Genomic DNA, 19,223 nt, shown 5'->3' on the forward strand with positions numbered 1-19,223 from the left:
GTGTTTAACTCCACCATTTAAAGCTCCCCCCATGGCGTTTAACTCCACCATTTTAAGCCCTCCCCCCCAATGGGGTTTAACTCCACCATTTTAAGCCCTCCCCCCCAATGGGGTTTAACTCCACCATTTTAAGCCCCCCATGGAGTTTAACTCCACCATTTTAAGCTCCCCCCATGGCGTTTAACTCCACCATTTTAAGCTCCCCCCATGTCGTTTAACTCCACCATTTTAAGCTCCCCCATGTCGTTTAACTCCACCATTTTAGACCCCCCCCCATGGCGTTTAACTCCACCATTTTAAGCTCCCCCCATGGCGTTTAACTCCACCATTTTAAGCTCCCCCCATGGCGTTTAACTCCACCATTTTAACCTCCCCTCATGGCGTTTAACTCCACCATTTTAAGCTCCCCCCATGGCGTTTAACTCCACCATTTTAAGTCCCCCTATGGGGTTTAACTCCACCATTTTAGGCTCCCCTCATGGCGTTTAACCCCTGCTGTAGAAAGACTCCTGGCTCTCTAAGATATACACTCTAAACCATCCTGCAGCCCTGTTTCTCCTCCCCCAATTAGTTTCATCTTTAGTTAACACAACACTATTTAATCCTTTAAAGATCTTGTCGCTTTGTCTCACATTCTTCAGAAGTTTGGCAACTGAGTGTACAAAATATGAGGAACACCTTTCTAATATTGAGTTGCACCACCACTCCCATTTTGCCCTCAGAACATCATCAATTTGTTTGGGCATGGACTCTACAAGGTGTCGATAGCGTTCCACGGGGATGCTGGCCCATGTTGAATTCAATGCTTTCCACAGATGTGTCCAGTTGGCTGGATGTCCTTTTGAGTCATGGATCATTCTTGATACACACAGGAAACTGTTGAGTGTGAAAAACCCAGCAGTGTTTCAGTTCTTGACAACACTCAAACTGGTGCTCCTGGCACCTACTACCAGACCCCGTTCAAAGGCTCTTAAATATTTTGTCTTGCCCATTCACCTTCTGAATGGCACACATACACAATCCATGTCTCAATTGTCTCAAGGCTTAACAATCATTCTTTAAACTGTCTCCTCCCCTTCATTTACACTGATTGAAGTGACATCAATAAGGGATCGGAGCTTTGACCTGGATTCACCAAGTCAGTCTGTCATGGAAAGAGCAGGAGTTCCTAATATTTTGTACAGTCACTGTAAATGTCAACAAAGTTATAATAGGTGCCTGCTATGCATGGTGTGCACTCCTCCTACCACATGTATAATAAATCATTTCCATTCTGTCATTGGGGAGATTCTCCTCATTTAACAAACCAGTCCTCTGGAGTGTTATCTACAGCTGGCAGCCAGTTAAAAGTCCGTCTTTATGCTTAGCATATAACAATTAGTTACTATGAAAATCCGATTTTTATTTGAACTTGATGAATGTGTGAGTGGTAAGAGGTGTACTAACCAGATCAATGTGTGAGTGGTAAGAGGTGTACTAACCAGATCAATGTGTGAGTGGTAAGAGGTGTACTAACCAGATCAATGTGTGAGTGGTAAGAGGTGTACTAACCAGATCAATGTGTGAGTGGTAAGAGGTGTACTAACCAGATCAATGTGTGAGAGGTAAGAGGTGTACTAACCAGATCAATGTGTGAGTGGTAAGAGGTGTACTAACCAGATCAATGTGTGAGTGGTAAGAGGTGTACTAACCAGATCAATGTGTGAGAGGTAAGAGGTGTACTAACCAGATCAATGTGTGAGAGGTAAGAGGTGTACTAACCAGATCAATGTGTGAGAGGTAAGAGGTGTACTAACCAGATCAATGTGTGAGTGGTAAGAGGTGTACTAACCAGATCAATGTGTGAGTGGTAAGAGGTGTACTAACCAGATCAATGTGTGAGTGGTAAGAGGTGTACTAACCAGATCAATGTGTGAGAGGTAAGAGGTGTACTAACCAGATCAATGTGTGAGAGGTAAGAGGTGTACTAACCAGATCAATGTGTGAGAGGTAAGAGGTGTACTAACCAGATCAATGTGTGAGTGGTAAGAGGTGTACTAACCAGATCAATGTGTGAGTGGTAAGAGGTGTACTAACCAGATCAATGTGTGAGTGGTAAGAGGTGTACTAACCAGATCAATGTGTGAGAGGTAAGAGGTGTACTAACCAGATCAATGTGTGAGAGGTAAGAGGTGTACTAACCAGATCAATGTGTGAGTGGTAAGAGGTGTACTAACCAGATCAACGTGTGAGAGGTAAGAGGTGTACTAACCAGATCAATGTGTGAGAGGTAAGAGGTATACTAACCAGATCAATGTGTGAGTGGTAAGAGGTGTACTAACCAGATCAATGTGTGAGAGGTAAGAGGTGTACTAACCAGATCAATGTGTGAGAGGTAAGAGGTGTACTAACCAGATCAATGTGTGAGAGGTAAGAGGTGTACTAACCAGATCAATGTGTGAGTGGTAAGAGGTGTACTAACGAGATCAATGTGTGAGTGGTAAGAGGTGTACTAACCAGATCAATGTGTGAGAGGTAAGAGGTATACTAACGAGATCAATGTGTGAGAGGTAAGAGGTATACTAACCAGATCAATGTGTGAGTGGTAAGAGGTGTACTAACCAGATCAATGTGTGAGTGGTAAGAGGTGTACTAACGAGATCAATGTGTGAGTGGTAAGAGGTGTACTAACCAGATCAATGTGTGAGAGGTAAGAGGTGTACTAACCAGATCAATGTGTGAGTGGTAAGAGGTGTACTAACGAGATCAATGTGTGAGTGGTAAGAGGTGTACTAACCAGATCAATGTGTGAGAGGTAAGAGGTATACTAACGAGATCAATGTGTGAGTGGTAAGAGGTGTACTAACCAGATCAATGTGTGAGAGGTAAGAGGTGTACTAACCAGATCAATGTGTGAGTGGTAAGAGGTGTACTAACCAGATCAATGTGTGAGTGGTAAGAGGTGTACTAACCAGATCAATGTGTGAGTGGTAAGAGGTGTACTAACCAGATCAATGTGTGAGAGGTAAGAGGTGTACTAACCAGATCAATGTGTGAGAGGTAAGAGGTGTACTAACCAGATCAATGTGTGAGTGGTAAGAGGTGTACTAACCAGATCAACGTGTGAGAGGTAAGAGGTGTACTAACCAGATCAATGTGTGAGAGGTAAGAGGTGTACTAACCAGATCAATGTGTGAGTGGTAAGAGGTGTACTAACCAGATCAATGTGTGAGTGGTAAGAGGTGTACTAACCAGATCAATGTGTGAGAGGTAAGAGGTGTACTAACCAGATCAATGTGTGAGAGGTAAGAGGTGTACTAACCAGATCAATGTGTGAGAGGTAAGAGGTATACTAACCAGATCAATGTGTGAGTGGTAAGAGGTGTACTTACCAGATCAATGTGTGAGTGGTAAGAGGTGTACTAACGAGATCAATGTGTGAGTGGTAAGAGGTGTACTAACCAGATCAATGTGTGAGAGGTAAGAGGTGTACTAACCAGATCAATGTGTGAGTGGTAAGAGGTGTACTAACGAGATCAATGTGTGAGTGGTAAGAGGTGTACTAACCAGATCAATGTGTGAGAGGTAAGAGGTATACTAACGAGATCAATGTGTGAGTGGTAAGAGGTGTACTAACCAGATCAATGTGTGAGAGGTAAGAGGTGTACTAACCAGATCAATGTGTGAGTGGTAAGAGGTGTACTAACGAGATCAATTTTTGAGTGGTAAGAGGTGTACTAACCAGATCAATATGTGAGAGGTAAGAGGTGTACTAACCAGATCAATGTGTGAGAGGTAAGAGGTGTACTAACCAGATCAATGTGTGTGCTGTTCTTTGTAGTTTTTTGGAGCTGCGACATAACCTTACTTGAGGTAGCCCGAGTCCCTTAAAGTCATGGGCCATATCATGATTTGGCTCCCATTCGCATAAGACGACACATTGCTGAAAGACTAGAGAGGCCATAGGAGAGAGGCGAAAATAGTTAGGACTAAGAAACACTACAATTTCTCTGCTCCAAACCATCACAAAGTTGGAAGGTTCAAATGAACTTCATTGCCTTTTTCGAGAAAATGAATCTCCTGAATCCAAAAAATATCAGCAACTTCACACAATGTAGTGTCAAGTGCTCAGTTTAAACAAATACTTTGTCTCTACTTGTGCTGATAGGCAAAGGAGACCAGATATGTATGGATATATGCATAATTCAGCCTCCAAAGACAAAGAATGGGAGAGATCCAGGGCAAGAGATAACTTGCATGGAACAAGCGGTGGGTTGGTGGTGGTGGGGGGGGGGGGGGGGGGGGCAGACACTAAAGTGGCATGACTTCCTATCTTCTCATGACGCGCCCCAACTCATAGTGAAGGCTGGTACAACTGCCGCCCACTCCCCTCGTCCCCTAATGCCACGCTGTAATGCTTTGATAAGATGAACTGGGCCAGCTTATAGTCAAAAAGAAAACAAAGAGGGTGGGGGGGGGGGGGTCATTATGAGTGTTTTCTTTTTAAACAGCGGGCCGCTGTGGCAGTTGTCGTGGCAGCCGCCGCCGAGTGAGAGCTACTTATGTAGGGCGACGTGGCCCGGAGTATTTGTGAGAAGGAGCCATTAGCTGCCGCCGTGCTAGCTGCTCGAGCACAACACAATTAGAGAACAGAAACAGGCCCACAGTCCCTTAGTATCTGTGTGAAAAGGTCACTTCTGTCAACATTATTATAATCTCCTGTTTTCCTATCAGGATTGTTGATTCACATGCCTGGGAAGAAGAACTAAAAGGAAAGGAGGCGGAACAGAGAGACAGTGACAGGAGCGTCGAGGCGGTGGGTCGGTGTGATAAATATTACATTATCAAACAGTATAAATATATCTGGATGTGATGGGAGTGACTCATCACATTCTCTCGACTCCAGTTTGGAAACACACACAAAAAAAATATAATATCTAAAAGATCACAGAGGGCATTCACAAGAAACATCCCTTTCAAGGTACTGTATATAAAACCGTTAAGTCGTACTGTAGTATAGTTGTATAAACACAGCAATAGAACTTCAATAGAAGATAGATTTTAACCGAACCTCTTGTTTGTGTTAAGATAATTACTATATCTGCGTCGTTTCCACGGCACCAGCTTCCTCTACTTAAACGATTGACGTATCCATTCAAATCAACAACAACAAGCCAAGAGGAATCAAAAACAAAGAAAAGCTTCATGTTTTCCAAAAGTGTCATGAAGAAGAAGGGGACCTGAGGTGATTTCATATCTTCATTCCATGATAGACGACACCCAGTAAACCAGCTTGAGGCACGGGACAATCTAATCTTGACTGAATATATATATATATATTTTTAAGTTATTTGGAAATGACCAGCTCCTTATCAATCCAGGGAGTATTTGTGCAGACTCTCTCAGTTGCTTAGTGAAGGGACTCAATCACAACGAGACGCGATAGGCCTCGGTCTCCTCCTCTCGCGCTCATCTTTTATCGGTACGGAGGAAATGAAAGGATGTTATCAGGAGCGGCGTTCGCTGCACGGCGTCTCGGCGTCGGGAGACGGGGCCTCGTCTGCACGAGCCAATGGGCCTGTTCTTCGGGGAACTCGCCCATCATATAAAAACAAGGGCTTGAGAATGCTTTGCTAGGAACTCGAAGAATGGGTTTGTCAAGACTGTGTGATGCTATGGTAACTGTTGTTGTGGACGGGTTAGGTGCTGTGTGTTGGTAACTGTTGTTGTGGACGGGTTAGGTGCTGTGTGTTGGTAACTGTTGTTGTGGACGGGTTAGGTGCTGTGTGTTGGTAACTGTTGTTGTGGACGGGTTAGGTGCTGTGTGTTGGTAACTGTTGTTGTGGACGGGTTAGGTGCTGTGTGTTGGTAACTGTTGTTGTGGACGGGTTAGGTGCTGTGTGTTGGTAACTGTTGTTGTGGACGGGTTAGGTGCTGTGTGTTGGTAACTGTTGTTGTGGACGGGTTAGGTGCTGTGTGTTGGTAACTGTTGTTGTGGACGGGTTAGGTGCTGTGTGTTGGTGTGTGTTGTTGTGGACGGGTTAGGTGCTGTGTGTTGGTGTGTGTTGTTGTGGACGGGTTAGGTGCTGTGTGTTGGTGTGTGTTGGTGTGGACGGGTTAGGTGCTGTGTGTTGGTGTGTGTTGTTGTGGACGGGTTAGGTGCTGTGTGTTGGTGTGTGTTGTTGTGGACGGGTTAGGTGCTGTGTGTTGGTGTGTGTTGGTGTGTGTTGGTGTGTGTTGGTGTGTTGGTGTGGACGGGTTAGGTGCTGTGTGTTGGTGTGTGTTGGTGTGGACGGGTTAGGTGCTGTGTGTTGGTGTGTGTTGGTGTGGACGGGTTAGGTGCTGTGTGTTGGTGTGTGTTGGTGTGGACGGGTTAGGTGCTGTGTGTTGGTGTGTGTTGGTGTGGACGGGTTAGGTGCTGTGTGTTGGTGTGTGTTGGTGTGGACGGGTTAGGTGCTGTGTGTTGGTGTGTGTTGGTGTGGACGGGGTTAGGTGCTGTGTGTTGGTGTGTGTTGGGGTGTGTTGGTGTGTGTTGGGGTGTGTTGGTGTGTGTTGGGGTGTGGGGGCGACCCAGTATAAGCCACTGTGTTAGAGTGATGCTTTAGCCTCTCCAACCACAAGTGAGACGGAACTAACAAACTACCTGGAATAGCAAGATGATGCAGTTCAAAGCGGTAAGTAGAGAGGTCAGAGTGTAACAGGGTATTGATGTACCATGATGATAGAGAGGGTAGAGAGGACAGAGTGTAACAGGGTATTGATGTATCATGATGATGGAGAGGGTAGAGAGGTCAGAGTGGAACAGGGTATTGATGTAACATGATGATGGAGAGGGTAGAGAGGACAGAGTGTAACAGGGTATTGATGTACCATGATGATGGAGAAGGTAGAGAGGTCAGAGTGTAACAGGGTATTGATGTACCATGATGATGGAGAAGGTAGAGAGGTCAGAGTGTAACAGGGTATTGATGTACCATGATGATGGAGAGGTCAAAGGTCAGAGTGTAACAGGGTATTGATGTACCATGATGATGGAGAAGGTAGAGAGGTCAGAGTGTAACAGGGTATTGATGTACCATGATGATGGAGAAGGTAGAGAGGTCAGAGTGTAACAGGGTATTGATGTATCATGATGATGGAGAAGGTAGAGAGGTCAGAGTGTAACAGGATATTGATGTACCATGATGATGGAGAAGGTAGAGAGGTCAGAGTGGAACAGGGTATTGATGTACCATGATGATGGAGAAGGTAGAGAGGTCAGAGTGTAACAGGGTATTGATGTACCATGATGATGGAGAAGGTAGAGAGGTCAGAGTGTAACAGGGTATTGATGTACCATGAGGATGGAGAGGGTAGAGAGGTCAGAGTGGAACAGTGAGATGAGAGAGAGAGAGAGAAAGGGGCTGAGCTTACTGTTACATTGTCACCCGTCCTCAGACTGGTCCAGAGTGTCTCCTCAAACCTGGAGAGATCAACCCGGTGGGCCCCTCCTAGCAAAGCCTGGGGACAAAGACACTGATGAGGACAGGGCAAGACACACACACACACACACTAAATGGAAACACTCAAGAATAGTCTATAAACAAAAAGCGACATGAACTGTAACATACATACCAAAATACACTCTCTCACACACAAACATACCTGCTAGCCCTGCGGGTACAGTAGTATAAGAAAAATGCATTAATAACTGATAATAAACTGCACACTATCCATCTCAGGAGTCACTCTCGCAAACATACCCACAGCCCAGCACCAGAGTCACTCTCCCAAACATACCCACCGAACCATAAACAATTAATGAACATGCACCTGTGGAACGGTCGTTAAGACACTAATAGCTTACAGACGGTAGGCAATTAAGGTCAGAGTTATGACAATTTAGGACACTAAGGAGCACTTTCTACTGACTCTGAAAAGCACCAAAAGAAAGATGCCCAGGTTCCCTGCTCATCTGTGTGAACGTGCCTTAGGCATGCTGCAAGGAGGCATGAGGACTGCAGATGTGGCCAGGGAAATAAATTGCAATATCCGTACTGTGAAACGCCTAAGACAGCGCTACAGTGAGACAGGACGGACAGCTGATCATCCTCACAGTGGCAGACCACGTTTAACAACACCTGCACAGGATCGGTACATCCAAACATCACACCTGTAGGACAGGTACAGGATGGCAACAGCAACAGTCTGTGTTACACCAGGAACGCACAATCCCTCCATCAGTGCTCAGACTGTCCGCAATAGGCTGAGAGAGGCTATACTGAGGGCGTGTAGGCCTGTTGTAAGGCAGGTCCTCACCAGACATCAACGGCAACAACGTCGCCTATGGGCACAAACCCACCGTCGCTGGACCAGACAGTACTGGCAAAAAGTGCTCTTGACTGACGAGTTGCGGTTTTGTCTCACCAGGGGTGATGGTCGGATTCGCGTTTATCGTCGAAGGAATGAGCGTTAAACCGAGGCCTGTACTCTGGAGCGGGATCGATTTGGTGGTGGAGGGTCCGTCCTGATCTGGGGCGGTGTGTCACAGCATCATCGGACTGAGCTTGTTGCCATTGCAGGCAATCTGAACACTGTGCATTACAGGGAAGACATCCTCCTCCCTGATGTGGTACCCTTCCTGCAGACTCATCCTGACAAGACCCTCCAGCATGACAATGCCACCAGCCATACTGCTCGTTCTGTGCATGATTTCCTGCAAGACAGGAATTTCAGTGTTCTGCCATGGCCAGCGAAGAGCCCAGATCTCAATCCCATTGAGCACGTCTGAGACCTGTTGGATCGGAGGGTGAGGGCTAGGGCCATTCCCCCCAGAAATGTCCGGGAACTTGCAGGTGCATTGGTGGAAGAGTGGGGTAACATCTCACAGCAAGAACTGGAAAATCTGGTGCAGTCCATGAGGAGGAGATGCACTGCAGTACTTAATGCAGCTGGTGGCCACACCAGATACTGACTGTTACTTTTGATTTTGACCCCCCCCCGTTGTTCAGGGACACATTATTCAATTTCTGTTAAGTCACATGTCTGTGGAACTTGTTCAGTTAATGTCTCAGTTGTTGAATCTTATGTTCATACAAATATTTACACATGTTAAGGTTTGCTGAAAATAAACGCAGTTGACAGTGAGAGGACGTTTCTTATATACATCTAACAACATAATTAATTAGATCCATAAGTCATTTAACCAATCAAAAAGTGTCAGATTCATACAAACAACATTTGAACTTTTTACAGAGAACAACAGATATATTTTTCTAAAATTCTATTCAAAGGTTTTGAAAATCTGGTTAAAAAGTCATGATTTTACTATTTTGTTAATTTGGTATGCAAATAGAATTTCCCCTCCAAAGAATGATGTAATAGAAGATAAAAAAAGATTAAAATCATCAAAAATGATCCTTACTGTGCAGGGTTCTCCCCTTTATCGTGTTTTATTATGTTTCAGTAGTGAACAACGTAGTGTGGTGGTCAGGAATTCAGGTAAATATTTCAAATATGCAATACAAAGTGTGTGAGTCTACCTGAAGTGTTGGAAGATGTGTGCTGGGAGGAATAGGATACACATGTTCATTTCCCCCCCCAATTTACACCACTTCAGTAGAATGACCCATATCAGTCAAAGACCATTCATCTTATGGAAGGCAGTAGTTAAGCAAATATATCTATATCTCTATATCTCTCGCTCTATATATATATATATATATATAAAAGTATATTGACATATATAGAGATATCTATATATATCTCTATACACACACACACACACACACACACACACACACACACACACACACACACACACACACACACACACACACACACACACACACACACACACATACACACATACACACAACCAGTCAAAAGTTTGGACACACCTACACATTTCAGGGTTTTTCTTTATTTTTACTATTTTCTACATTGTAGAATAATAGTGAAGACATCAAAACTATGAAATAACACATATGGTATCATGTAGTAGCCCAAAAAGTGTTAAACAAATCAAAATATATTTTATATTTGAGATTCTTCAAAATTGTCACTCTGTCTCGACAGCTTTGTACATGCTTGGGATTCTCTCAACCAGCTTCGTGAGGTAGTCACCTTGAATGCATTTCAATCAATAGGTGTGCCTTGTTAAAAGTTAATTTGTGGAATTTATTTCGTTCTTAATGCGTTTGAGCCAATTGGTTGTGTTGTGACCGGGGAGGTGTACACAGAAGATATCCCTTATTTGGTAAAAGACCAAGTCCATATTATGGCAAGATCAGCTCAAATAAGCAAAGAGAAACGACAGTCCATCATTACTTAAGACAACACGAACTTTCAAGAACTTTTAAAGTTTCCTCAAGTGCATTGCAAAAACCATCAAGCGCTATGATGAAACTGGCTCTCATGAAGACCGCCACAGGAAAGGAAGACCCAGAGTTACCTCTGCTGCAGAGGATAAGTTCATTAGAGTTACCAGCCTCAGAAATTGCAGCCCAAATAAATGAGGTGAATAATTGTGCACGCTCAAGTTCATTTTTTTTGGTCTTATTTCTTGTTTGTTTCACAATAAAAAATATTTTGCACCTTCAAAGTGGTAGGCGTGTTGTGTACATCAAATGATACAAACCCCACCCAAAAAAATAAATTTTAATTCTAGGTTGTACGGCAACAAAATAGGAAAAATGCCAAGGGGGGTGAATACTTTCGCAAGCCACTGTACATTTCTCATTGGAATATACTTATGCAACAAGGACACGGAAATCCGTTTCAAAACAACAACAAAAACATTGATGAGAGGATAAATCTGGACTCGATCTCCTCTGTCGCCAGGGGCGTCACCGCTGTTCAACAGCGAGCCAGTGAAGCGATGTCCACCAGTGAACAGCCATCAGTCACTGCCTGTGAACACCAACACGACGCTGCTGTGCAGAGGGAGGGAGGGAAAGAGGGAGGGAGGGTTGATGGGAGACGAAGGTGGTGGGTCTCCCAGTTTAAGTCGTTTAACGACACACTATTTTGACCAGAGGCTTAAGAACACTACGTAGGGGATAGTGTGCCATTCGGGAAGTAGACCCGTGTGTTTATTCACGTGAAATGGAGTCCCACTGGAAGCCATTTTGGCAGTGCAGTAGCGCAGCAGGCGTTGACCTTTAGATACTATATGCACAATTAAGCTAAGCTAATAAACAGCGCTGCCGTGCTCGGACTCGACCGAGACAAAGCAGTGGTGCTCTATGTGCAGCACTGCTGTCCACCTCACAAAGGACAGCGATTGGCACCCAAAGTGCTTTGTTCTGCAGGTGTAATTCTTTAAAGGGCCACTGTGAAAATAGCTTCAGTGATGACTGGGAAATTAGTGGTGAATGTAAACGCTTGGTATTAGGCCCAAGTTTCACTTTTAAGACCACCTTTCCATTTAATGGCCCGATATTTACTTTTAAGACCACCTTTCCTGTTATTGGCCCGATATTTACTTTTAAGACCACCTTTCCTGTTATTGGCCAGATATTTCGTCTTGCTTTAACAAATCAAACAATAGATGAAACAACCAGATGTATCCTAACACCCAATTGTAGAGTATATTTTTTGATCTGCATTGTATGATAGACATTGAAATCCCAGAATTGGTGATAGCCAGGTTGCAAATTATTGTACTAGTCTTCAGATAAGACCGACCACCAATAACGAGGAAAACCATGAATGTGGTAATTTGGTACGCATTTGAGACCGATGGAGGCTAGATCAATAATATAGTGGCAAAACCACCTTGTCATAGTTTGTGTGTGTATCTCTTACGTTGACATGGAAAAACGGTTTTGCATGGATTCAATTGTATATCTAATGACGGCCATGTTGTGGCCTTGGCTCGCCGTTTTGGATCACACCAAATGGATATTGGGGAACTTATTTAAGCTCTCACCCCAATTCCCTGGGTGTAATTGTATTTCATGATCATTTATAGATGTAGCAAATTAGTAGTGGAATAAAACATGCATAGATATTTTGGATTATTCCAAATTGTTCCCTTTGCTCTGGATTACATTTGAAACCAGGTCGAAATGAAAAAAGGTGTACATTTCCAAGTGAAAAGGAGAACGTGATGAAATAATAACAGATTTGAAACGTTTGTCAAACCCCATGAAATATGGCATTAATGAAAACAACATTAAAAAAATGTTTTAATTACATCACATACTGCATCCCTTTTTGTTGACGCCGCTATATATATATATATATATATATTAATATATATACAGTGGGGAGAACAAGTATTTGATACACTGACAATTTTGCAGGTTTTCCTACTTACAAAGCATGTAGAGGTCTGCAATTTTTATCATAGGTACACTTCAACTGTGAGAGACGGAATCTAAAACAAAAATCCAGAAAATCACATTGTATGATTTTAAGTAATTAATTTGCATTTTATTGCATGACATAAGTATTTGATCACCTACCAACCAGTAAGAATTCTGGCTCTCACAGACCTGTTAGTTTTTCTTTAAGAAGCCCTCCTGTTCTCCACTCATTACCTGTATTAACTGCACCTGTTTGAACTCGTTACCTGTATAAAAGATACCTGTCCACACACTCAATCAAACAGACTCCAACCTCTCCACAATGGCCAAGACCAGAGAGCTGTGTAAGGACATCAGGGTTAAATTGTAGACCTGCACAAGGCTGGGATGGGCTACAGGACAATAGGCAAGCAACTTGGTGAGAAGGCAACAACTGTTGGCGCAGTTATTAGAAAATGGAAGAAGTTCAAGATGACGGTCAATCACCCTCGGTCTGGGGCTCCATGCAAGATCTCACCTCGTGGGGCATCAATGATCATGAGGAAGGTGAGGGATCAGCCCAGAACTACACGGCAGGACCTGGTCAATGACCTGAAGAGAGCTGGGACCACAGTCTCAAAGAAAACCATTAGTAACACACTACGCCGTCATGGATTAAAATCCTGCAGCGCACGCAAGGTCCCCCTGCTCAAGCCAGCGCATGTCCAGGCCCGTCTGAAGTTTGCCAATGACCATCTGTATGATCCAGAGGAGGAATGGGAGAAGGTCATGTGGTCTGATGAGACAAAAATAGAGCTTTTTGGTCTAAACTCCACTCGCCGTGTTTGGAGGAAGAAGAAGGATGAGTACAACCCCAAGAACACCATCCCAACCGTGAAGCATGGAGGTGGAAACATCATTCTTTGGGGATGCTTTTCTGCAAAGGGGACAGGACGACTGCACCGTATTGAGGGGAGGATGGATGGGGCCATGTATCGCGAGATCTTGGCCAACAACCTCCTTCCCTCAGTAAGAGCATTGAAGATGGGTCGTGGCTGGGTCTTCCAGCATGACAACGACCCGAAGCACACAGCCAGGGCAACTAAGGAGTGGCTCCGTAAGAAGCATCTGAAGGTCCTGGAGTGGCCTAGCCAGTCTCCAGACCCGAACCCAATAGAAAATCTTTGGAGGGAGCTGAAAGTCCGTATTGCCCAGCGACAGCTGGTCTGTATGGAGGAGTGGGCCAAAATCCCTGCTGCAGTGTGTGCAAACCTGGTCAAGAACTACAGGAAACGTATGATCTCTGTAATTGCAAGCAAAGGTTTCTGTACCAAATATTAAGTTCTGCTTTTCTGATGTATCAAATACTTATGTTATGCAATAAAATGCAAATTAATTACTTAAAAATCATACAATGTGATTTTCTGGATTTTTGTTTTAGATTCCGTCTCTCACAGTTGAAGTGTACCTATGATAAAAATGACAGACCTCTACATGCTTTGTAAGTAGGAAAACCTGCAAAATCGGCAGTGTATCAAATACTTGTTCTACCCACTGTATAGGTTTATAGGAGAAACCATTAACACCATGCTTCTAAAACACATCCTCGTCAAACAGGTATTTCAGTCAGATGTTGTTACTGGGGTTCTGTATTGGCCCACAAAATCTACACTAGATGTAGTCAAATAAACGGGGGCTAAGCAAGCAGGAGGAAATATATTACCTTACAGCTATATGGCAATATGAATCCACACACCCACATACAGTGCAGACAGAACTATTCCCAGCTGTGTTTATCTACAATATTGCCACATATACCTGGGTTGGGAGAATCACCTTTCCTGGTTATGCTTGTCAAAATATCACCTTCCACAGATAAAGTATGAGAAAAATTACACAGTCAAATATGTATATAGTATTACCATAAACCCAAACGCACACTAGTGGGAATATTAAAACGCGCCCACACGTGCAAACACACGCGTGTTATTAATCTGCCACAGGTATGGCATGAGTGTCAGAGGTCCTCCTTATCCTACAGCTTATCTCTCATACCGGAATCAGAGAGAATACCCTGCCTATGTCCCATCTCCAGTATTCAGAGAGAATACCCTGCCTATGTCCCATCTCCAGTATTCAGAGAGAATACCCTCACAATGTCCCATCTCCAGTATTCAGAGAGAATACCCTGCCTATGTCCCATCTCCAGTATTCAGAGAGAATACCCTCCCAATGTTCCATCTACAGCATTCAGAGAGAATACCCTCCCAATGTCCCATCTCCAGTATTCAGAGAGAATACCCTGCCAATGTTCCATCTCAAGTATTCAGAGAGAATACCCTCCCAATGTCCCATCTACAGCATTCAGAGAGAATACCCTCCCAATGTCCCATCTCCAGTATTCAGAGAGAATACCCTGCCAATGTTCCATCTACAGCATTCAGAGAGAATACCCTCCCAATGTCCCATCTCCAGTATTCAGAGAGAATACCCTCCCAATGTTCCATCTCCAGTATTCAGAGAGAATACCCTCCCAATGTTCCATCTCCAGTATTCAGAGAGAATACCCTCCCAATGTCCCATCTCCAGTATTCAGAGAGAATACCCTCCCAATGTTCCATCTACAGCATTCCGAGAGAATACCCTGCCAATGTCCCATCTCCAGTATTCAGAGAGAATACCCTCCCAATGTTCCATCTACAGCATTCAGAGAGAATACCCTGCCTATGTCCCATCTCCAGTATTCAGAGAGAATACCCTGCCTATGTCCCATCTCCAGTATTCAGAGAGAGTACCCTCCCAATGTCCCATCTCCAGTATTCAGAGAGAATACCCTGCCTATGTCCCATCTCCAGTATTCAGAGAGAATACCCTCCCAATGTTCCATCTACAGTATTCAGAGAGAATACCCTGCCTATGTCCCATCTCCAGTATTCAGAGAGAATACCCTGCCTATGTCCCATATCCAGTATTCAGAGAGAATACCCTCCCAATGTCCCATCTCCAGTATTCAGAGAGAATACCCTGCCTATGTCCCATCTCCAGTATTCAGAGAGAATACCCTGCCTATGTCCCATCTCCAGTATTCAGAGAGAATACCCTGCCTATGTCCCATCTCCAGTATTCAGAGAGAATACCCTGCCAATGTTCCATCTCCAGTATTCAGAGAGAATACCCTCCCAATGTTCCATGTCCAGTATTCAGAGAGAATACCCTGCCAATGTCCCATCTCCAGCATTCAGAGAGAATACCCTGCCAATGTCACATCTCCAGTATTCAGAGAGAATACCCTCCCAATGTTCCATCTCCAGCATTCAGAGAGAATACCCTCCCAATGTTCCATGTCCAGTATTTAGAGAGAATACCCTCCCAATGTTCCATCTCCAGTATTCAGAGAGAATACCCTCCCTATGTCCCATCTCCAGTATTCAGAGAGAATACCCTCCCAATGTTCCATCTCCAGCATTCAGAGAGAATACCCTCCCAATGTTCCATCTCCAGCATTCAGAGAGAATACCCTGCCAATGTCCCATCTACAGCATTCAGAGAGAATACCCTGCCTATGTTCCATATACAGCATTCAGAGAGAATACCCTCCCAATGTTCCATCTCCAGTATTCAGAGAGAATACCCTGCCAATGTCCCATCTCTAGTATTCAGAGAGAATACCCTGCCTATGTCCCATCTCCAGTATTCAGAGAGAATACCCTGCCTATGTTCCATCTACAGCATTCAGAGAGAATACCCTCCCAATGTTCCATCTCCAGTATTCAGAGAGAATACCCTGCCTATGTCCCATCTCCAGTATTCAGAGAGAATACCCTGCCTATGTCCCATCTCCAGTATTCAGAGAGAATACCCTCCCAATGTCCCATCTCCAGCATTCAGAGAGAATACCCTCCCAATGTCCCATCTCCAGTATTCAGAGAGAATACCCTGCCAATGTTCCATCTACAGTATTCCGAGAGAATACCCTCCCAATGTCCCATCTCCAGTATTCAGAGAGAATACCCTCCCAATGTTCCATCTACAGTATTCAGAGAGAATACCCTCCCAATGTTCCATCTACAGCATTCAGAGAGAATACCCTCCCAATGTTCCATCTCCAGTATTCAGAGAATACCCTCCCAATGTTCCATCTACAGCATTCAGAGAGAATACCCTCCCAATGTTCCATCTACAGCATTCAGAGAGAATACCCTCCCAATGTTCCATCTACAGTATTCAGAGAGAATACCCTCCCAATGTTCCATCTCCAGCATTCAGAGAGAATACCCTCCCAATGTTCCATCTACAGCATTCAGAGAGAATACCCTCCCAATGTCCCATCTACAGTATTCAGAGAGAATACCCTCCCAATGTCCCATCTCCAGTATTCAGAGAGAATACCCTGCCAATGTTCCATCTACAGTATTCAGAGAGAATACCCTGCCAATGTTCCATCTACAGCATTCAGAGAGAATACCCTGCCAATGTCCCATCTCCAGTATTCAGAGAGAATACCCTCCCAATGTCCCATCTACAGCATTCAGAGAGAATACCCTGCCTATGTCCCATCTCCAGTATTCAGAGAGAATACCCTGCCTATGTCCCATCTCCAGTATTCAGAGAGAATACCCTGCTTATGTCCCATCTCCAGTATTCAGAGAGAATACCCTGCCTATGTTCCATCTACAGCATTCAGAGAGAATACCCTCCCAATGTTCCATCTACAGTATTCAGAGAGAATACCCTCCCAATGTTCCATCTACAGTATTCAGAGAGAATACCCTCCCAATGTTCCATCTCCAGCATTCAGAGAGAATACCCTCCCAATGTCCCATCTACAGCATTCAGAGAGAATACCCTCCCAATGTTCCATCTACAGCATTCAGAGAGAATACCCTCCCAATGTCCCATCTCCAGTATTCAGAGAGAATACCCTCCCAATGTTCCATCTACAGCATTCAGAGAGAATACCCTGCCTATGTCCCATCTCCAGTATTCAGAGAGAATACCCTCCTCCCAATGTTCCATCTACAGTATTCAGAGAGAATACCCTGCCTATGTCCCATCTCCAGTATTCAGAGAGAATACCCTCCCAATGTTCCATCTACAGCATTCAGAGAGAATACCCTGCCTATGTTCCATCTACAGCATTCAGAGAGAATACCCTCCCAATGTCCCATCTCCAGTATTCAGAGAGAATACCCTGCTTATGTCCCATCTCCAGTATTCAGAGAGAATACCCTGCCTATGTTCCATCTACAGCATTGAGAGAGAATACCCTCCCAATGTTCCATCTACAGTATTCAGAGAGAATACCCTCCCAATGTTCCATCTACAGCATTCAGAGAGAATACCCTCCCAATGTTCCATCTACAGCATTCAGAGAGAATACCCTGCCTATGTTCCATCTACAGCATTCAGAGAGAATACCCTCCCAATGTCCCATCTCCAGTATTCAGAGAGAATACCCTCCCAATGTCCCATCTCCAGTATTCAGAGAGAATACCCTGCCAATGTTCCATCTCCAGTATTCAGAGAGAATACCCTCCCAATGTCCCATCTCCAGTATTCAGAGAGAATACCCTCCCAATGTCCCATCTCCAGTATTCAGAGAGAATACCCTCCCAATGTTCCATCTACAGCATTCAGAGAGAATACCCTCCCAATGTCCCATCTCCAGTATTCAGAGAGAATACCCTGCCAATGTCCCATCTACAGCATTCAGAGAGAATACCCTCCCAATGTCCCATCTACAGTATTCAGAGAGAATACCCTCCCAATGTCCCATCTCCAGTATTCAGAGAGAATACCCTGCCAATGTTCCATCTCCAGTATTCAGAGAGAATACCCTCCCAATGTCCCATCTCCAGTATTCAGAGAGAATACCCTCCCAATGTCCCATCTCCAGTATTCAGAGAGAATACCCTCCCAATGTTCCATCTACAGCATTCAGAGAGAATACCCTCCCAATGTCCCATCTCCAGTATTCAGAGAGAATACCCTCCCAATGTCCCATCTACAGCATTCAGAGAGAATACCCTCCCAATGTCCCATCTACAGCATTCAGAGAGAATACCCTCCCAATGTCCCATCTCCAGTATTCAGAGAGAATACCCTGCCAATGTCCCATCTACAGCATTCAGAGAGAATACCCTGCCAATGTCCCATCTACAGCATTCAGAGAGAATACCCTCCCAATGTCCCATCTACAGCATTCAGAGAGAATACCCTCCCAATGTCCCATCTCCAGTATTCAGAGAGAATACCCTCCCAATGTCCCATCTCCAGCATGCTGTTCAAACGGTGAAGCAGTCACAAGTGATCTCTTCACAAGCGCTCGATGGGGGGAAAACACCAACCAAAATAAAAGGGCTTATTGGGAGATTTCCCAGGTTGCCATTCTGATCATCTTACATGATACGGTGTGGCACAAGCCTAAGGGCCTTATTTGAAGATTCTATTGACGTCACACTTGTGATTACATTCGATTCCATGGGACAGGAATACAGGGTCTATTTATTAGTGCAAACCGTAGCAAAATCTTTCGCAGTGGAAAATGTTTTGCAACATAAAACCAGTTTCTATTTGACAAACTCAGGTAGTTAACTCCCAGTTTCGTCACGTTTGTTTTTCATTTGGTTCCTATTGAATAAACCCCAGGGTTCCCCATGTTCACAACAGTCGCCCACTACTAATGGTTCCCCATGTTCACAACAGACACCCACTACTAATGGTTCCCCATGTTCACAACAGACACCCACTACTAATGGTTCCCCATGTTCACAACAGACACCCACTACTAATGGTTCCCCATGTTCACAACAGACACCCACTACTAATGGTTCCCCATGTTCACAACAGACACCCACTACTAATGGTTCCCCATGTTCACAACAGACACCCACTACTAATGGTTCCCCATGTTCACAACAGACGCCCACTACTAATGGTTCCCCATGTCCACAACAGACACCCACTACTAATGGT

The 19,223-nt window shown here is 44.3% G+C and overlaps 1 protein-coding gene across 4 annotated transcripts in view; it reads right to left on the reverse strand.

Moving 5' to 3' along the window:
- LOC139534705 (glucosidase 2 subunit beta-like) overlaps window positions 1-19,223 on the reverse strand; it is a 280,149-nt gene that overhangs the window by 210,279 nt on the left and 50,647 nt on the right. For all 4 annotated transcript variants that reach the window (XM_071334091.1, XM_071334090.1, XM_071334089.1 and 1 more), the window contains exon 9: window positions 7,393-7,479. In XM_071334091.1, the coding sequence (XP_071190192.1) occupies window positions 7,393-7,479 (87 nt within the window). The remainder of the gene's footprint in view (window positions 1-7,392; window positions 7,480-19,223) is intronic.

The sequence above is a fragment of the Salvelinus alpinus genome, chromosome 11, assembly GCF_045679555.1.
Source record: "Salvelinus alpinus chromosome 11, SLU_Salpinus.1, whole genome shotgun sequence".
Classification (NCBI taxonomy): domain Eukaryota; kingdom Metazoa; phylum Chordata; class Actinopteri; order Salmoniformes; family Salmonidae; genus Salvelinus; species Salvelinus alpinus.